This window comes from Astatotilapia calliptera, chromosome 3 (genome assembly GCF_900246225.1).
Source record: "Astatotilapia calliptera chromosome 3, fAstCal1.2, whole genome shotgun sequence".
Taxonomy (NCBI): domain Eukaryota; kingdom Metazoa; phylum Chordata; class Actinopteri; order Cichliformes; family Cichlidae; genus Astatotilapia; species Astatotilapia calliptera.
The window spans coordinates 3,684,636-3,702,564 of record NC_039304.1 but is presented as its reverse complement, the minus strand read 5'-3'; the positions used below and the strand labels follow the sequence as shown (position 1 = coordinate 3,702,564).

General features: G+C 39.9%; 1 protein-coding gene across 1 annotated transcript; it reads right to left on the bottom strand.

Moving 5' to 3' along the window:
• Positions 1 to 11,660: 11,660 nt before the first annotated feature.
• LOC113011530 (NXPE family member 3-like) lies at positions 11,661 to 15,322 on the bottom strand. Its single transcript, XM_026151029.1, has 5 exons — positions 14,831 to 15,322; positions 14,307 to 14,599; positions 13,645 to 13,715; positions 12,373 to 12,579; positions 11,661 to 12,295 (listed from the first exon to the last, which is right to left on the bottom strand). Exons 1-5 carry the CDS (start codon positions 15,320 to 15,322, stop codon positions 11,739 to 11,741), a joined length of 1,620 nt encoding a protein of 539 aa, XP_026006814.1. The 3' UTR covers positions 11,661 to 11,738.
• Between the last annotated feature and the right edge of the window lie 2,607 nt (positions 15,323 to 17,929).

The window sequence follows — 17,929 nt, the reverse complement described above, 5'->3', positions numbered from 1 at the left end:
CTGACAACAGGTAGCTAGAAAATTCATTTTCAATTGCCTCCCTCTTTGTGAAACCAGTGTTGGTGGCTGTGCTGTGCTGGAAGAAGCTTGCCAGTGATCTCTCTTTTTTTTTAGCTGTGTGTCCTACTGCTGCTTCTTCACGGTCTGCAGGCAGGCATGGCTGGATCAGGCAGCTCAGACAAACACGTACCCTGATAGCTGAGCAGACACTCTGTCTCTCCAAGATGAGTTTATGTTTTAGTGCATTAATTTTCTCACTTCGGATGTATTTCGCCCTGAACCGTGGATCCACAAAAGAAGCAATGTCCAACAGATCATTGGTAGACGGATCTGCATATTTATTGTTGAGGTAATCCACAATGCGGGTCTTGATGGATTTACACAGCTCACTATCCTCCTCTCCAGGTGCCAGGAGAATAGTGTTAAACAGGTGTAGCACAGGTCTGACATATGACAGGGTCACATACTTCTCTCCTGAAAGTGCATCAGTGAAGTCCTGACAGCGTTTGAGAGCTTTCTGAACTGCTTCCAGGACCTATATGTCCTGCCAAGTAGGGACTAGAGGTCTGGTTTTCATGTCGACAGAGAGGACTTTAGAAAGTGCTCTTTCCTGCTCCAGAACCCTCTCTATCATGAGAAGCCTTGATCCCCAGCGAGTTGTTGCCTCTGTGATTAGCTGGTGACTTGGAAGACCCAGCTGTATTTGCACTTCAGCCAGCTCTCTTCTCTTCCTCCAGCTGTAGGAGAAGCTGCTGATGACTTTCTTACACAGAGAAATAGCCCGGGTAATGCGGGCATCACCTATACCATGTCCTGTGACAAACAAAATACAAACTTTTAAAATCACTTTAATTGATATGTTAAGAGGCAAATCACTCAAAGGGAAATTAACATCCACCTCAGTTGTATAGAATGTGATGCATAAGACTTAATAATATTTGCAAAATGTGTCGTGTAATGTATAGCCTAGAAATGGTTCTAGTTAAACTATCGTGGTAAAATCACCAGCAAATGATTGGAACGTGTATATTTTTACATCTTTTCAATCTCACTATGTATGTACAAATGTAACCCTGTCTTGTCTCAGCTGGGGTCCTCATTTCGTGTCACAATCTTCAATCTAATACAAGCACAAACACACTCCAATACGTTTATTGGATTTAATAGCGATAGTTTATTTAATTATTCAACTAACTTTCAATTTCTAAGTGATAGATGTATATGCTGGCTATGACTTATAAAAATATTTGTCTTGTGGTCCATAGGCATGTTTAGCTCTGCAAGTGACTCTATAAACTTTTCATTTATTAGCATTTTTTTTTCCAAATCAACAGATTCAGCATTGCACTCACCAATGGCCAGATGAAGCCTGTGACCAAAATACTGGATCCTCGGCCACTTGTTCAGTTGAACTGCCTTGACAATATTAGCCCTGTTGTCAGTTGTTATAGCAACCAGTCCCGCCGGGTTGAGCTTCCAGGTTTTGAGGACAGGGTTTCAGCTATATGCTCTCCAGTGTGGTCTTGAGGAAAGTAGCTGGTCTGGAGACAGGCAGTTTTCAGTCCCCAGTCTTCCATGAAATGTATAGTCACACTCATGTATGGCTCGCACGTCCTGCTGGACCACATGTCGGTGGTCAGTGCAAAGTGAGACACTTTGGTGAGCTGGGCAGCGAGACTCTGTCTAACTTCAGTATACATTTTTGGCAGTGCCTCTCTGGTGAAGTATTTCTGGCTAGGTAACCGGTATCTTCGGTCAAGAGATTTTAGCAGCTGTATAAAGCCCTCTTGTTCCACAGTTGAGATGGGGACCACGTCTTTAGCGATATGATAGGCCACTGCTTTAGAAATTTCCCCCCACTTCTCACTTTTTCTATCATATGGCACAACACGAGCATATGAGTGTTGTAAGGTGGTCTATTTCGCGGCAGGAACCTGGGAAGACTTCGGTCTGGGATACAGCACCCAGTTTCACACACTCTTCATACTGCACTTCATGGCGCAGTTGTAAATGGTGGAAAAGATTAGTAGTGCTCGAAACTTTCGTCAGGACGCTTTTTCGACATTCTCTACAGAATACATTATTCTGCTGCTCATCTGACACTTTGAACCCGAACCATCTCCAAATAATTGAACCATTGGTTTTCTTTTTCCGACGATCTCCTCTTCGCTAGCTACCGTGTCCATCTTGTCGCCAACTGGAGGTGTAGCGATGGGTGTTGTGTTCAGTGAGGGAGAGAGGCGGGGCAGACAAACCCAGATGAGAGAGAGGCAAAATAGCGGCTCCATAAGTGTAATTATAATGCAACATAGACTATATCGATATAAACGATATTGTCACATCTTATGTCTTGTATAAAAATATATCGATATTTTTTAAAAACTCGATATATTGCCCAGTCCTAGTGTATATTGTGAAGAAGTTGCCCATATATCAAATTGTGCATACGTTTGTGCTTTTGGTTTTGTTTTGCATTCACAACACGTTCATCATGCCATCACGTTCATACATTTTCTAACACTGCTAGTACTCAATCCAACACATGTCATTTTTTATCATTTATGTCATTAAATGTGTTTAAGATTGAATAGTAAGAGTCCATTTTTCTTTTAAGCACACTCTGGATGTGACTACAGCCTCCTTATTTAATGTCTCCCGATATATGTTACATATCTCAGCGGCTAGGTGGTTCAGATTTTAGCACTTGTGGTAAATGGGTTGGTTCTTATATAGCGTTTTTCTACTATCTCTGAGCACCAGTGTTGGTCAAGTTACTTGAAAAAAGTAATCAGTAACTAATTACTGATTACTTCCCCAAAAAAGTAATCCCGTTACTTTACTGATTACTCATTTTCAAAAGTAATTAATTACTTAGTTACTTTTTAAAAACACGATTTACAACCTGAAGAGGTGATAAAGCGATAGATCTTTCAGCCCAATTCTACTTTTTCTGCATCATACAAAATGTAATCAAATGGAAAAGTCTCTCTTTTTTTTTTAACTTGTTTTATCAGTTTTAATCTTTTAACTTTATGCATCAAGCAAAAATTTAATTATATGCAACATTCTCTGACTTGAATAAATTAGTTTAACATTTAAACCTATTTTCTGCACATTCCAGCACATAAAATAAAATATTTTTTGTGTTTACACTCAGTCTTTCAAATAGATGCAAGTAAAACACAGCAGAAAATAAATAAAGTCAAAGACTCAGCGGTCCTTTTGCTCTATTTTCACCTGTAAAGCAGGAGTAGAGTAGGCGGAGGTTTACCCTGGTGCAGGTGTGCTGCGGTCAGTTGAAGAATCCGCGAGCTTCTCTGTGAATTTCCCATTACGTCGTTGCGCACTCGGTGCTTGTTTAGGGGTTTTGTTCGCTGTAAAAAGAAGTTTTCTTCCCACGCACGATGGACGCTAATGTTTTTGTAACTTTTTATGGAATCAAACTCAAAGTAAGGTCAGTACTTCCACGCTTTAAACGCTGCACGCTCATACTCTCTCCCACAATCGATATGTGATCCATTGTTGATCTGCACACAGCTGTTGTCACTACCTGGCTTACGTCACTGTCGTGAGACATTCTCGCAAAAAAATCACGGTTTTAGTAACGCAGTAACTGTCACGGTCCTGGGTCTCCTGACCCAGCGTTTTTAGTTCTTTGTGATGTTTGTATTATTGTACTTGTGTGAGTTATTCTATGGTTTCTAGTTTCGATCCCTTGCCCTTCATGTTGCTCTGTGTCCCCTCTGTTCTGTGTAAGTCTGTGTCTGCATGTTTGAGTTCCCCTCTGTGTCTCTCGGTTCTTAGAGTCCTCTGCCTTATGGTTTATGTCTCTGTGTTTCTTAGTTGCTGTCTCCACTGTCAAGTTCGCGTCTCTGTGTGATCCTTCCTGTTTTACTTTGAAGGTCCGTGTCTTATGTGAATGTGTCCTGCTTTGCTTGTCTCGTCAGTCCTGATTTCTCCCAGCTGTGCCCTCCTTCTGTGTCTCATTCCCCTCGTTACTCCCCAGTGTATTTAAACCCTGTGTTTCTCTGAGTCAGTGTCGCGTTGTCCCTCATGCTGTGTGGATCTCCCTGTGAGATTTAGGCCATTGTTTCCCAGTTTAGCTTAGTTTACTTTGTATGCTCGTTTTTCTGTGACCAGCCAATAAAGCTGTGATTTTGAGTTCATCCCCTGAGTCTGAGTCCTGCATTTTGGGTCCAACTCCTACCTGCCGCACAGCGATTCATGACAGTAACGCAGCGTTCCTACGGGAAAGTAACGGTAATCTAATTACTGTTTTTGCAATAGTAATCCCTTACTTTACTCGTTACTTGAAAAAAGTAATCAGATTACAGTAACGCATTACAAGTAACGCGTTACTGCCCATCTCTGCTGAGCACTAAATGTGCTATTATGTTATTTTTATGCCCCTTTTCAGTGCTTTCTAGCATTAACATGCATTCACACTCCATGGGATGGATTGGCGAGCAACTGCCAAAGATATTTGTCATGCAGACTGGAGCAGACAGGGATTGAAACGCCAGCCTTGTAATTATTAGGTGACCTGCTCTACCAAATGAGCTACAGCTACCCCATTGTGAGTGACAGGAAGGTTCTATATTCAAAGCTTTGTGGGACCTTTCTACCTCCTGTGCTTACTGAGTTTTCTCCAAGTACTTTAGTTTCTTCCATCTCTACTTCCAGGAGCTCAGCAGCTATAAAGGTCATCTACCAACCAGAAGGTTGGTGGTTTAATCCCTGGCTGCTCTAAATATCCTTAGACAAGATACTAACCCCAGATTGACCTCTAATGCATCCATTAGATTATGAATGTGTGTGAATGTTTAAACAGAAAGCACTTAAGCATAGAAAAAAAGTGCTTGTATGAGTGGGTGAATGAAGTTGAGTAAAGTAGAGACTGTATAAGGACCAGTTTCTCTCACAGCCCAAAGACATGCACAGTTAACGACACATTCTAAACTGGATGCAGGTGTCAATAAATAAATAAAGTTTTAACTTCTTAACATCAGCCAGATCTTCAGGTATCCATTTAAGGTTTGGTTATGTTTTGGGTGTGTTTACTGTATATCTGAGTGTCAAACACATGAAATTTCCATACATAAAAACACATAAAAAGAGGTACGGTCAACCTTACACCTATTTCTTTCTCAGTGAATACCTGGTTGATGTTATGAGGTTAGCAATATTTGAGAATAGTGGTCAGTAATACGAGAAAAATACCTGAAAGTATAAAACATCAAGCACAAGTTGTTGTGTTAACAAGGTATTTGATCTTCTAAGAATGAACACATAAAAATGGATTTCATGCATGAGTGTAGAGTTGTTGAAAAGCCTAATGGATGGATACTATAATCTAATATATATTGTTGGAATAACTGAATGTACTGTGAGGGGAGTGCATGTCACAGGGGAGATGGACTGCAGCTGCACCCGCTGCATCTTTCCTTTGTTCTGTAACTGCTGGAACATTCACAGTGTGGACCAGAGTGATTCAGTTTCAGATGAGGCTGTAAAAGTTTCACGCTGCTTTAAGCACTTCACAAGTTCACAAGTTTTACGGACACTTATACATGTTGAGTAAAGTTACTGTAAACCTGTTAGACTTTAACACATATACATCTGACTAATGCAGACAGTGCCGAGTGTTACAACTGTCAAAATGCAACAGCAAGCTTGTGTCATTCATTTGATCTTTTTAAAATTCTGTGCATACTCACAGCTGTAGATTATGCAGCTGTGACAATTGTGTTCGCACATTTCACCCTAAGGAGACTTCAGCCCCATATTCTTCTTTCTTCAAATAAAAGTTTTAGTTTTCAAATATTATAAGGCCTTTAAAAAAAGCCAGGGTAACAAGTACCACAACAGCTTTCTGACAAAGAGCAGAGTAAAGGCAAAGTTCCACTCTGAGCTGCAGTTCAACTGCTTCATGAACTGGTGGCAGCGAACACAAGATTTAGCTCAGGGTCTCCAGAGTTTTAGTCCAAAAGCCACTGTGCCATAATTCATCAAAGCACAGATTCTGTAAATTATTTTTAGACAGTATAGTTTGAGAGCGAAAGTGCAGGAAAAAAATCGTGTTGGATATCTATACTGATATGGACTGGTTAATATGTTAGGAGTGAAAGGCTGCCACATTGTGTGATGGAAGACATCCCAAAAAATCAAATAAATACAATGATGGGGCATTTTTTCTCCCACTTCATTTTGCCGAATTTTCACCGCAACAACTGAAAAGGGTACAGGGTTGTTTGTATGACCCCCACACAATTGTATCCATCACTGAGGCATCACTGAGCTCCTGGACAGTCGAACGTTCGTCCTGATGCCGTTGGATGGACTGAAACATAATGTCCCAGAGGTGTTCTAATGGATTTGGATTTGTTATGGAAAATGCCAATAGGGCTCCACAGTGAAAGGCAGTGATCAGAGGGTCCACTACAGGACATCGGGCCCTCAGGGCAGTCTGTATATTTTGTTCAATTCAAGTTCTCCAATTCCAAAAATGATAAATATTACAACTGCTACAACAGCAGCATGTGAAAAATTTGCATTGATTGTGACTGATGTTACAACATGGAGCTGCAAGAATTCATTCTTAATGATACAATTATGGAGCCTTTTCACTTAGTTTTAGGGATCAACAGCAAAACGTAATTAAAAATATATAATTCAAAGTTGATTGTTTTGAATTTTATATGTCTTATCTTAGGCTTTAGAGAGGGAGGGTCTGATTAATAATTATATGCTCTCACTTTTATCAAACACTGCGTCAGATTTACTTTGGATTGTTCCTTTAACTGGGTAGCCACAAAGAAATCATATCAGTCCTCCTTTAAACAGCAGCACAGTCCACAATGGAGTTCTGAGGGCTGGCAGTGGATTAAGTCAGATAAAGCTGTTTGTTGCTATTCTTGAGAACATGTTTTTTCAGCTGGTTTTTACTGCTTCCTTGTAGGTTTGGCTTTTGCTCTTACAGGCCTCATTCTCTTCACTCCATTTGTGTTCAAACCACACAGGGTTGTCTCTTCCTGTTAGACACTCACTTTGCCACTGCTGCAAACTCACATCAAACTCTTACTTTTGACTTACAACTTGCTTTTATGACTTCCTTGCTCATCATGTAAAATGCAAAAATAAGAACAGAACATCATTAAGAAAAAGCACAACAGCAGATGAGGTGGATCAGCTGCTGGTCTTAAAAAAAGTCTAAACTTTTGCTCCACCTACAGGCCTCCACCTTTGAAGTCCAGTGGTGGCATAACTAATTATAAATCCTGGAAACCAGTACATTCAAACTCTGAAGCATATCACAAAATATGTAATGCATTATTCTTTTTGATGCATGAAACAGACCTTAAGTCTTTTTCGCTTTCATTTTAGCTATGCACATTTCTGACTTTAGTCATGCGCGGTTTTTACATTAGCTTTGCTCAACACACAAACTGTCAAATGATTCATAAAGAAAAGGGGAAAAAAGGGGAAAAGAGCACCGTAAAGCAAAAGATGCAGCTTTTACCACAACATCATGACCACATCACAGCTTTTAGGCAAGAAAAAGGTTGACAACAAATGAGCAAAATCTATACTGATACTTGCTGTTTTAAGCACGCGTGTGCGTTCACTCATTTGTGTCAGGTTAAAAACAACTGTAAGACAATTTAAAAGAAAATGAAACACAATTTCTTTATTAAAGGGGTAGGGGTGGGGGTGTTACAAAGCAGTTTTTATGCTGACTGCTAACAGTGATCAAGGATTATGATAGTCACTTTCATTATTCACACAATGTGTTAGCAGAGATCTGGCCTACTGATCAGCCACACTTCTTGTGATGAGGCACCTGTTAGTCAACTCATCCTCGACTGTAATTCCTGCATCCAAATAGTTCAGATTGCTGCTCTGAGCCTGGTTCTGCTGCAGGTTTCTTCCCGTTAAAAGGGAGTTTTTCCTTCCCACTGCAGCCAAAGTGTTTGCTCATCGGGGTTAAATGATTGTTGTTTTTTTTCTTTGTATGTATTATTTCAGGGTCTATCTTGCCTTGAAGCGACTTTTTTTGTGATTTGGCGCTATATAAATAAATTTGAATTAAATCGAATTGAATTAAAATCCCTCACCAGGTGCTGGCTGAAATGTTTATAAGAACATGGACAGAAAAAAAAAGCTGCATCTTTTGTATTTTTCATATAAACAAGTGTCAGGATACAATAGAGACAATTTAAAAACTTAAATCTCAAAGTATCCGGTGAAATTAAGAGATATATATTCTGATGAAAACACTCGTTTTAAATCACACCCAGACCACATAACCGTATTAGAAAGATTCATGTTGTGGCTTCATTATTTATTAGTCCTTTTCATTAGTGCTGTCAGCATTAATCTCGGTAGAATAAAGTTGACGCCATAACTGCATTAACGCGGCAAATCTCCGTTAGCGAGTATCTCCCCGTCTGTCATGTTTCAGCTGTGTGGCAGGCAGGGATTGGACCCAAACGCAAACTCACTGGAGACAGGATTGAACTCAAAAGGGCAGCTTTTATTGCTGAACACAAAAACTCTACAAAAATCTAAACTGGGAAGACTAACAAACACTGACACTGACAAAGAGAAACACAGGGCTTAAATACACAGAGGGATAACGAGGGAATGAGACACAGAAGGAGAGCACAGCTGGGAGTAATCAGGCTGGAGGAGACAAGGGAAGCAAAACAGGAAACACTCACATGAGACATGGACCTTCAAAGTAAAACAGGAAACACACTGACTGAATTCTAAACATTCAAACTTAACAGCAACTGGGGAGACAGAACATAGGAACCTGAAACATGGTACAAAAACGTCACAGTGGACATAACATGGAACACAGGGAAGCCATATGACAAAGCCAAAGAACTAAACCTATGATAACCATAACAGACCTAGGGAAACAAGAAACAGTACAACAAAGGTCTCAAAACATAAACCATAATATAAAAACACAAGATCTCTTCAAAATAAAATAGGAAACATAATGAGACGCAGACATGACAACCAGAACTTGACAACGTAAGACACAGACATGAAACACATGAAGAGCAGGGGAGACTTAACATGGGTTGGAAACACAAGGGGGAACTAATAAGCAAATGAACATAGGAGACCTAATGAGCTTAAACATACTATAAACATCAAAATGAACTAAAACCCAGGATCGTGACACCGTCTGTGCGGCTGGACGGTGCAAACGCGTTAAAGAGCTAGTCGCACTATATCATTGATGCCGTACCTTTAATATTTAAGTGTATCACTCAAAACAAAGCAAAACCTGGACATCTGCATAAAATCCATAGAAATACATTCCAGAGTCAAACACATCCACGTGTTTGATTAGGCAGAAGATGGATGAGAAGCTGAAAGTCATTTCAGGTGATCCCCTTATTGAAATCCTTCGCACCATTCACTACTTTTACCAGGAGTAAACATGAGTCTGATCCAGCTGTACCAGTGAACCAGAATGTTATGGAACTGGATGTTGGAGCGCTGCAGCATGATTTTTTCTGGAACGACCTCCACAGTCTGAGACCCACTGAATCAAATTAAATGCTTTTTTAAACAAGAAAATGCCATACATTCAGAATTAATGAATTAATTAAATTAAGTCTTAATTAAAGCTAGGTTAAAATATAAAAAATATGTCAGCACATACACAGGCTGCAGAGACTGTCTTAAGAGACAAAGCTGTTATCAAGTTGAAGTTAATCACTGCACACACGACTGAAGCTTTGCAATGTCTGGAATTATGTGAGACCCAGGAAGGGGGGTCTTTCAATAAAAAGAGGAGGGTGTTTTTCTCAAACGACAACAAAAACGCTACCAGGAAAAGCCACCGATACTACACTTTTACCCACATGACATACAAATGATATTTTCTTCAGTTTCTCAAGGTTAAAAAAGCAGCGACATAAAAACATCTTGTTAAAAAAGATCCAGTTCATTTCCATGCTCAAAAGACTTGCTAAATAAACTCAGATAATGAAAAAAAAATAGTGTAAAATAGACAAGAAATGTGTGTAGAGGTGTGTATAGGTTGTCAAAACATGGTTTCCTGTGTCAAATGTTAATTATTTCTTTGAAACTTTATCATGATAACTGACTTGTTCCTGTGTTATACAGTAACTATGGCCACTAGAAGGTTCTGTTAATATGAATAGAAATTATGTAAGTTGTAATTAAAGAGCAAACTCTTTGGCTGAAAACCCATAATTCATTAATAAACAATTAAACCAATTTCCCTTGGGATAAATAAAGTATTATCAATCAAATAATCAATTAATCAATATGGATACTGTTAAAGTTTAACTTACTGGCTGCTGCTAGTATTGGCAGCTCTCTACCCAGTCTACAGGATATTTACACCTCACGCTGCATTCATAAAGACACTAGCATCATGGCTAAGCTGCATGACCCCTCCAACCAACTGTTTACTCCTCTTCCATCCGGAAGACTTGAAGGAAGACAGTTGCCAGAAACAGAGGGGGCTGGCAGCTCAGACGAGCCTCTGTTTGCAACATCCCAGTGGCTGATTAAATGTGATTATTATGAGTGTACTTGACCTAGGAATGGTGTGTACTCCAGGTGTTTTATTTAATGGACGCCAGGCAGGGTGGTTTCCAGCACTTGGTTAAGCCACTCCGTCTGGCCATTAGTCTGGGAATGATAACCAGAGGACAGACTAACCTGGGCGCCACTCATCACCATTATCATCATCATTATCGTTTATTTACATAGTACTTTAAAAACACACCTGGTAGACCAAAGTGCTGTACAATACAAATATTTATAGTAATAAAATAGCAGAAACCAGACATAGCAATAACATTCATAAAAATGTCAGGTACCCACAGAGTAAGAATAAAAATAGGTTTTTAATCTGGACTTAAAAACTGGCACTAATGTAGCTTGTCTAATATGGAGAGGAAGGCTATTCCAAAGCATCGGAGCTGCTACAGAGAATGCTCAGTCTCCTCTAAGTTTCATCTGTGACTTAGGGACAGAAAGCCACAGTTTCTCAGCTGACGAAAGCGTACGCATGGGGACATGGGGCTTCAACAAATCAGACAAATAAACAGGTGCCAGACCCTTTAGAGATTTAAAAACCAATAAAAGGACTTTAAAACGAATCCTAAATTCAATTGGAAGCCGATGTAGACAAGCTAAAACCAGAGTGATGTGGTCGAATTTCCTTCTGCCTCAAAAATATATCGGTTAAAGATCTGGAGCACATTCTACCAGATATTGTCCATATTTGTGGCGAATACAAAGGCATCACTACCTCAGATAGTACAAAATTTTAAGTCTTATTCTAATCAAAATAAACAGATACAAAAATGACATGAACAAGAGAAGTCTATTGAGAGTTTATTGAGCTTGTTTTAGAAAAGTGAATATGCTTGGCACCATAGTGCTCTTAGATCATGATTCTGATTGCAAAAGCTCCCAGGCAGGATTGTAGGGGTTAAGAAACTAGGCAAGGACATTATTCTATATTGATCAAGATGATACTTCAGATGAGTCATTAGGATCTTTTTTTTAAAAAATACCTTCGTGAAGGCTAAAATTGGCCTTGAAAATTTCAGCTTGAAAAACACTCATATCATTGAGGCCTAGACTGAAGATTAGTTTTTGCAATTTTTGAAAAGTTACTTTTGGATTTTTTTATAGTTTAGTTTAAAATTGTGCATGGACTGCCAAAATAAACACATCTATCCACCCTTTTGAGGACATATGTAGGACAAAAGAACATTAATCATGTTCTTGATAATTGAAGGTTGTGGGTGGAGCTCATGTGGCAGATGGTGGGCCACAACCATCTCCCAGGCATCCACTAGATGGACATTCAGTTCTTTGAACATATCCCTGAGCACCTTGTCCTGCTGTAATGAGTACCAATCACTGTTAGTAGATGCATGAAGGAAGGTCTTCAAACTTTTGGGGTTTCCAGTCCGAATGACAATCAGTGTGTCTGGAGCCCTGGACAGCAGCCGGACCATCGCTCTGCGGATGGTCTGCAGCCGGCGGATAAAGAACTCAATAGGGAAAGTGCCAAAGTGTGCCCAGATACCAAGTACTATGACCGTGTCCCTGCCTCCAGGCACCTCGTTGAGCTCATTGGCAATATAATGCAGCTCAATGGCTGGGACACTGGCAGATCGTAGAGGAGGACCGTGGGTGCGGTATGTCACCAAAATGTTGTTTTTGTAGTCCAGGGACATCAAAGGTCCAATTGTTTTCTGGCTATGCATGTTAAATGCCTTTAGATCTAAAAAGGATTACACAGGGAATAAGTTAAGCAGCAATAAATCAGTCGATGCCAGAAAGGTTTAGTAGATCTGCTACCTGGTAGTGCTGCATCAAGGTACTCAAACCACTGCCTCATGGTGGAATCTCCATACATATGAACGGTTTTTCCTTTTAGACACTGAGTGATGGCTGAGGAAGAGTTGAATTGATGAATTGGGGTCACACCTAGTCTTCTCCACACACCTTGAAAGTAATAGCCAGAGGGTCCAGACCCCACTCTGCTGCTAGGCACCTCTGACTCACCTGACCAATAAAACAAACAAACAATTGTATATTAGTGTATTTATTATACACACATGGTAAACATCAGATGATACAATGATACAATCACTACAGAGAGAACACATTTTTACACTGCTAAAGTTAAAGATATTTCTCTATTCAGATTTTATATCTGATGTGTGATTAAGACATTATAGGGAGCAGCCCACAGTGGTCCTAAACCTAACTAGATTTTAATGGGGTCTATTATCCATTGAAGAATTTCCAAGCACTTTTACCACTACTGCTGCTAAGTGTGGGTAACTTTCAGGAAGCTTTATCACTATGCTCTGCGATTTTTTTAATGTCCTGAATGTGTGCAGAATGAAAAGAAGTGGTTATGTCTTAAATGTATTTTTATTTTAAGTTTTTAATTTTGTGCGGAGGACCGAAGCTAGTAATGAGAGCTGGGATTCCAGCCGCAACTCAGGAGATTAACCTTCTGGTTTTGTGCATAACCTTGTGAGACAACTTAGGGAGAATGTTCAGGGGACAACCAGAACTGTGGTGCCTACCAGTGTGCCAACATGTGCTGGAACAGAGCTCATTGAAAAAGTAGAAGATTTTTGTCCACAGAGACACAACTTTAATGACCACAATCCCTATACTTGCCTAATTTTGACTTATGTCAAGTTACTTAAAACTTGAGTTGAACAACCACTGTTTGACTAAGCGAGGGAAATCCGGAAGTCACTTCAAAGACAAATCCAAGAGAACTGAATGAGACTTAAGGGGGCTATCTATGCCAAACAATATTACTGAAAGCAAGCTGAAGGTAATCTTACAAAATACAAAGGAAGATCAGCCTAATTCAAATCTGGGAAGGGGTTTAATTTTTACTGGCCTATTCCATATCTTGTATTTTCATAATAGACTTCATTATTTTAGGAGATAATAGAATAGTAAAATGAATAATAAACTGCTTGCAATTAGTGCAACATCCATAGTGTTTTAGTTAATTACTGTAAGTACTTCACTTAGTCCTTTCAGTTTTTTTTGTTTTTTTTTTTTTGTTAGAGACACCAATAGTAACGAATCATGCTTTACCGTTCTGTTTGGGCAAAACGTTGACACTCGCCACTCCTGAAGGAGGAATAGCGACTTTCAGATTGACACCACTTAGGGAAAGAACACATATTGAAATATTTTAACAAAAATGGCAGAGAAATTTTATGTTTTCTAAACTAGAATTGAATCAAACACAGCAGTCAGCAAAAACACTTGGGTTTGACACATCAGCTGGTGACCCCCACCCCGCCCCCCCCCCTTCAGGCACATTAACATAAAAAGAAGATCATAATACAGTTTAAAAGTAAACTTTTTTCACTGTCACAACAAATCGTGAGTTACTCATTTATGCTTTGCCCAACTCTGCTCACTTCCTCTGGCTGTAGTTTGTTGCATTGCAAATGCATGTTGTCAATAGGGAAGTTGCAGTCTCTCTGGTGCCACATAAATACTCATAACATGGTTGACAGTTGCTTCTCCCGTCTCTTCTTCACTATTTAAAATTTCACCTATTAGCCATCAGAAATGCCAATACTGATGATAATATCAGATAGCTAAATAATTGATAGCTGCCTGCTAATACATCAGTAGAGCTGTAATAAAATTGTTTTACTTTTATTCTAATTGATTAATTTTAGTTCTGCCTCTTCATACATAAAACTCCAGAGCTTTACCACCTTTGGCATATAGGAAATGCTCACCTCTGAAAGAGCTTCTCCATGGTGCTAATGTTTTGTTTATATCCTCCCTTGAAGTTGCTGATCCTGGTATCACAGCTTAGACTTTTTGGCTTGTAGCAGAACCATGGCTCATTTGTATGGAGGTCAGTGTAGTTGCACACAGGCTGCTGGGTTGGACGTAGACATACATTGCAAGTGGTAGTTTCAGTGACTGAGCCTAACTGGAACTGGCTCTTGAAGAAAACCCTGTCAGGATGTTCTGTGTTCAGCCTTCTCAGCTCTGTGACTGCCTCACTGGGGTGAACCAGTATCACCTAGTAGGACAAATAATTAGAATTTTGTAACCTGCTCCGTTTGTTTTATAGACTGCACTTGTCACCAATAGAACAATCAAGTGCAATCAAGATTTATCATAGAGTGGCAAATGGTCTGCAGATGAAAAATGAAGCTAATGTGAAGTGCCACAAAGTGAATCTTGTGATGTGACCACTTGATGTTAGCTTCAAAAGCAAACAAGCAATAATAGTTAACGTAGTAAGTGTCACCTGAACCTGGGCGTTTCCTTCCCAAAGTAAAGTGAATATAGCAGAGTAGGAGCCATTAAGATGATCTAACACTTGCCCTGCCACACCAGCACCAAGGGTTATGTTATGCAGCCGGGCAAGTAAGACATCTCCCCCAGACCTCTTCAAGTGTCCCTGGAAATCGTGCATTTGAATCATAACCTCAAGTTTGTCTCCTATGTGCCACTGTCCCCCTCCCCACCTTGGGAGAATGGTGAAGGCACTGTGGGCTGGGTGACTCGTACTGCTCAGGGAAAGAGGTGATGGTAAAGATGGAGTTTCAGGCCAAGCGATGGAATCTAATAGGCGTTGTTCTTCAAGAGCTTCCTTGGTGGATAGTGGTTTTAACTTGCAGAAGTCATAATGCATGTCAGCAGGTGGAGTGACAGTGGCAGGTCTTGGAATGATGAAGGTAGTGTTCACTTTAATCTGAAACTGGATAAAGGAGAGAGTATGACATTGACAAAAGGACATTCAACCAGGTATACATCATACAGCTATTCATCTTTAGTTCCTAGCACAGTATAATGAAAGATTCTTTTTGAAATAGTGTGTCATGCTTTCATTGTATTACTTGTATTAATGCAAATGTATAATGTTGCCTGTCAGCTGGTAATTCAATAGAATAAATGTATCACTGAACATAAATAACTGATTGACTTGTCAATTCAATTCAATTCAATTTTATTTATATAGCGCCAAATCACAACAAAAGTCGCCTCAAGGCGCTTCATAGATACAGAGAAAAACCCAACAATCATATGACCCCCTATGAGCAAGCACTTTGGCGACAGTGGGAAGGAAAAACTCCCTTTTAACAGGAAGAAACCTCCGGCAGAACCAGGCTCAGGGAGGGGCGGCCATCTGCTGCGACCGGTTGGGCTGAGAGAAGGAAGACAGGATAAAGACATGCTGTGGAAGAGAGACAGAGGTTAATAACAGATATGATTCAATGCAGAGAGGTCTATTAATACATAGTGAGTGAGAAAGGTGACTGGAAAGGAAAAACTCAATGCATCATGGGAATCCCCTGGCAGCCTACATCTATTGCAGCATAACTAAGGGAGGATTCAGGGTCACCTGGTCCAGCCCTAACTATATGCTTTAGCAAAAAGGAAAGTTTTAAGCCTAATCTTAAAAGTAGAGATAGTGTCTGTCTCCCGAATCCAAACTGGAAGCTGGTTCCACAGAAGAGGGGCCTGAAAACTGAAGGCTCTCCCTCCCATTCTACTTTTAAATACTCTAGGAACAACAAGTAGGCCTGCAGAGCGAGAGCGAAGTGCTCTAATAGGGTGATATGGTACTACAAGGTCATTAAGATAAGATGGGGCCTGATTATTTAAGACCTTGTATGTGAGGAGCAGGATTTTGAATTCAATTCTGGATTTAACAGGAAGCCAATGAAGGGAAGCCAAAACAGGAGAAATATGCTCTCTCTTTCTAGTCCCTGTCAGGACTCTTGCTGCAGCATTTTGGATTAGCTGAAGGCTTTTCAGCGAGTTTTTTGGACATCCTGATAATAATGAATTACAGTAGTCCAGCCTGGAAGTAATAAATGCATGAACTAGTTTTTCAGCGTCACTCTGAGACATGATATTTCTCATTTTAGAGATGTTGCGCAAATGGAAGAAAGCAGTCTTACATATTTGTTTAATATGTGCGTTGAAGGACATGTCCTGGTCAAAAATGACTCCAAGGTTCCTCACAGCGTTACTGGAGGCCAAGGTAATGCCATCCAGGGTAAGAATCTGGTTAGATACCATATTTCTAAGATTTTCAGGGCCGAGTACAATAACCTCAGTTTTATCTGAATTAAGAAGCAGAAAGTTAGCAGCCATCCAGGTCTTTATGTCTTTAAGACATTCCTGCAGTTTAACTAATTGGTGTGTGTCATCTGGCTTCATGGACAGATAGAGCTGTGTGTCATCAGCATAGCAGTGAAAATGTATGCTATGTCTTCTAATGATACTGCCTAAGGGAAGCATGTATAATGTAAACAGAATTGGTCCTAGCACTGAACCCTGTGGAACTCCATAATTAACCTCAGTGTGTGAAGAGGACTCTCCATTTACATGCACAAATTGGAGTCTATTAGATAGATATGATACAAACCACTGCAGCGCAGTACCTGTAATACCTACAGCATGTTCTAATCGTTCTAATAGGATATTATGGTCAACAGTATCGAATGCTGCGCTAAGGTCTAGCAGGACAAGCACAGAGATGAGTCCACTGTCAGAGGCCATAAGAAGATCATTTGTAACCTTCACTAAAGCTGTTTCTGTGCTGTGATGAGCTCTGAAACCTGACTGAAACTCTTCAAATAAACCATTCCTCTGCAGATGATCTGTTAGCTGTTTGACAACTACTCTTTCAAGGATTTTTGATATGAAAGGAAGGTTGGAGATTGGCCTATAATTAGCTAAGACTGCTGGGTCTAGAGATGGCTTTTTGAGTAAAGGTTTAACTACAGCCAGCTTGAAGGCCTGTGGTACATAGCCGATTATTAGAGATAGGTTGATCATATTTAAGATCGAAGAATTAATTAATGGCAGGACTTCTTTGAGCAGTTTTGTAGGAATGGGGTCTAAAAGACACGTTGATGGTTTGGAGGAAGTAATTATTGAAGTTAACTCAGAAAGATCAATTGGAGAAAAAGAGTCTAACTTAACATCAATGGTACTAAGAGTAGCTGTAGATAATATTACATCTGTGGGATGATTATTGGTAATTTTTTCTCTAATGATAAAAATTTTATTTGTGAAGAAGTTCATGAAGTCATTACTAGTTAACGTTAAAGGGATGGTTGGCTCAAAAGAGCTCTGACATTTTGTCAGCCTGGCTACATTGCTGAAGAGAAACCTGGGGTTGTTCTTATTTTCTTCAATCAGTGATGAATAGTAAGATGTTCTGGCTTTGCGGAGGGCTTTCTTATAAAGCAGCAAACTATTTCTCCAGGCTAAATGATGATCCTCTAGATTTGTGACACGCCATTTCCTCTCCAGATTACGAGTCATCTGCTTTAGGGTACGTGTTTGAGAATTATACCACGGAGTCAGGTACTTCTGATTTGAGGCCTTA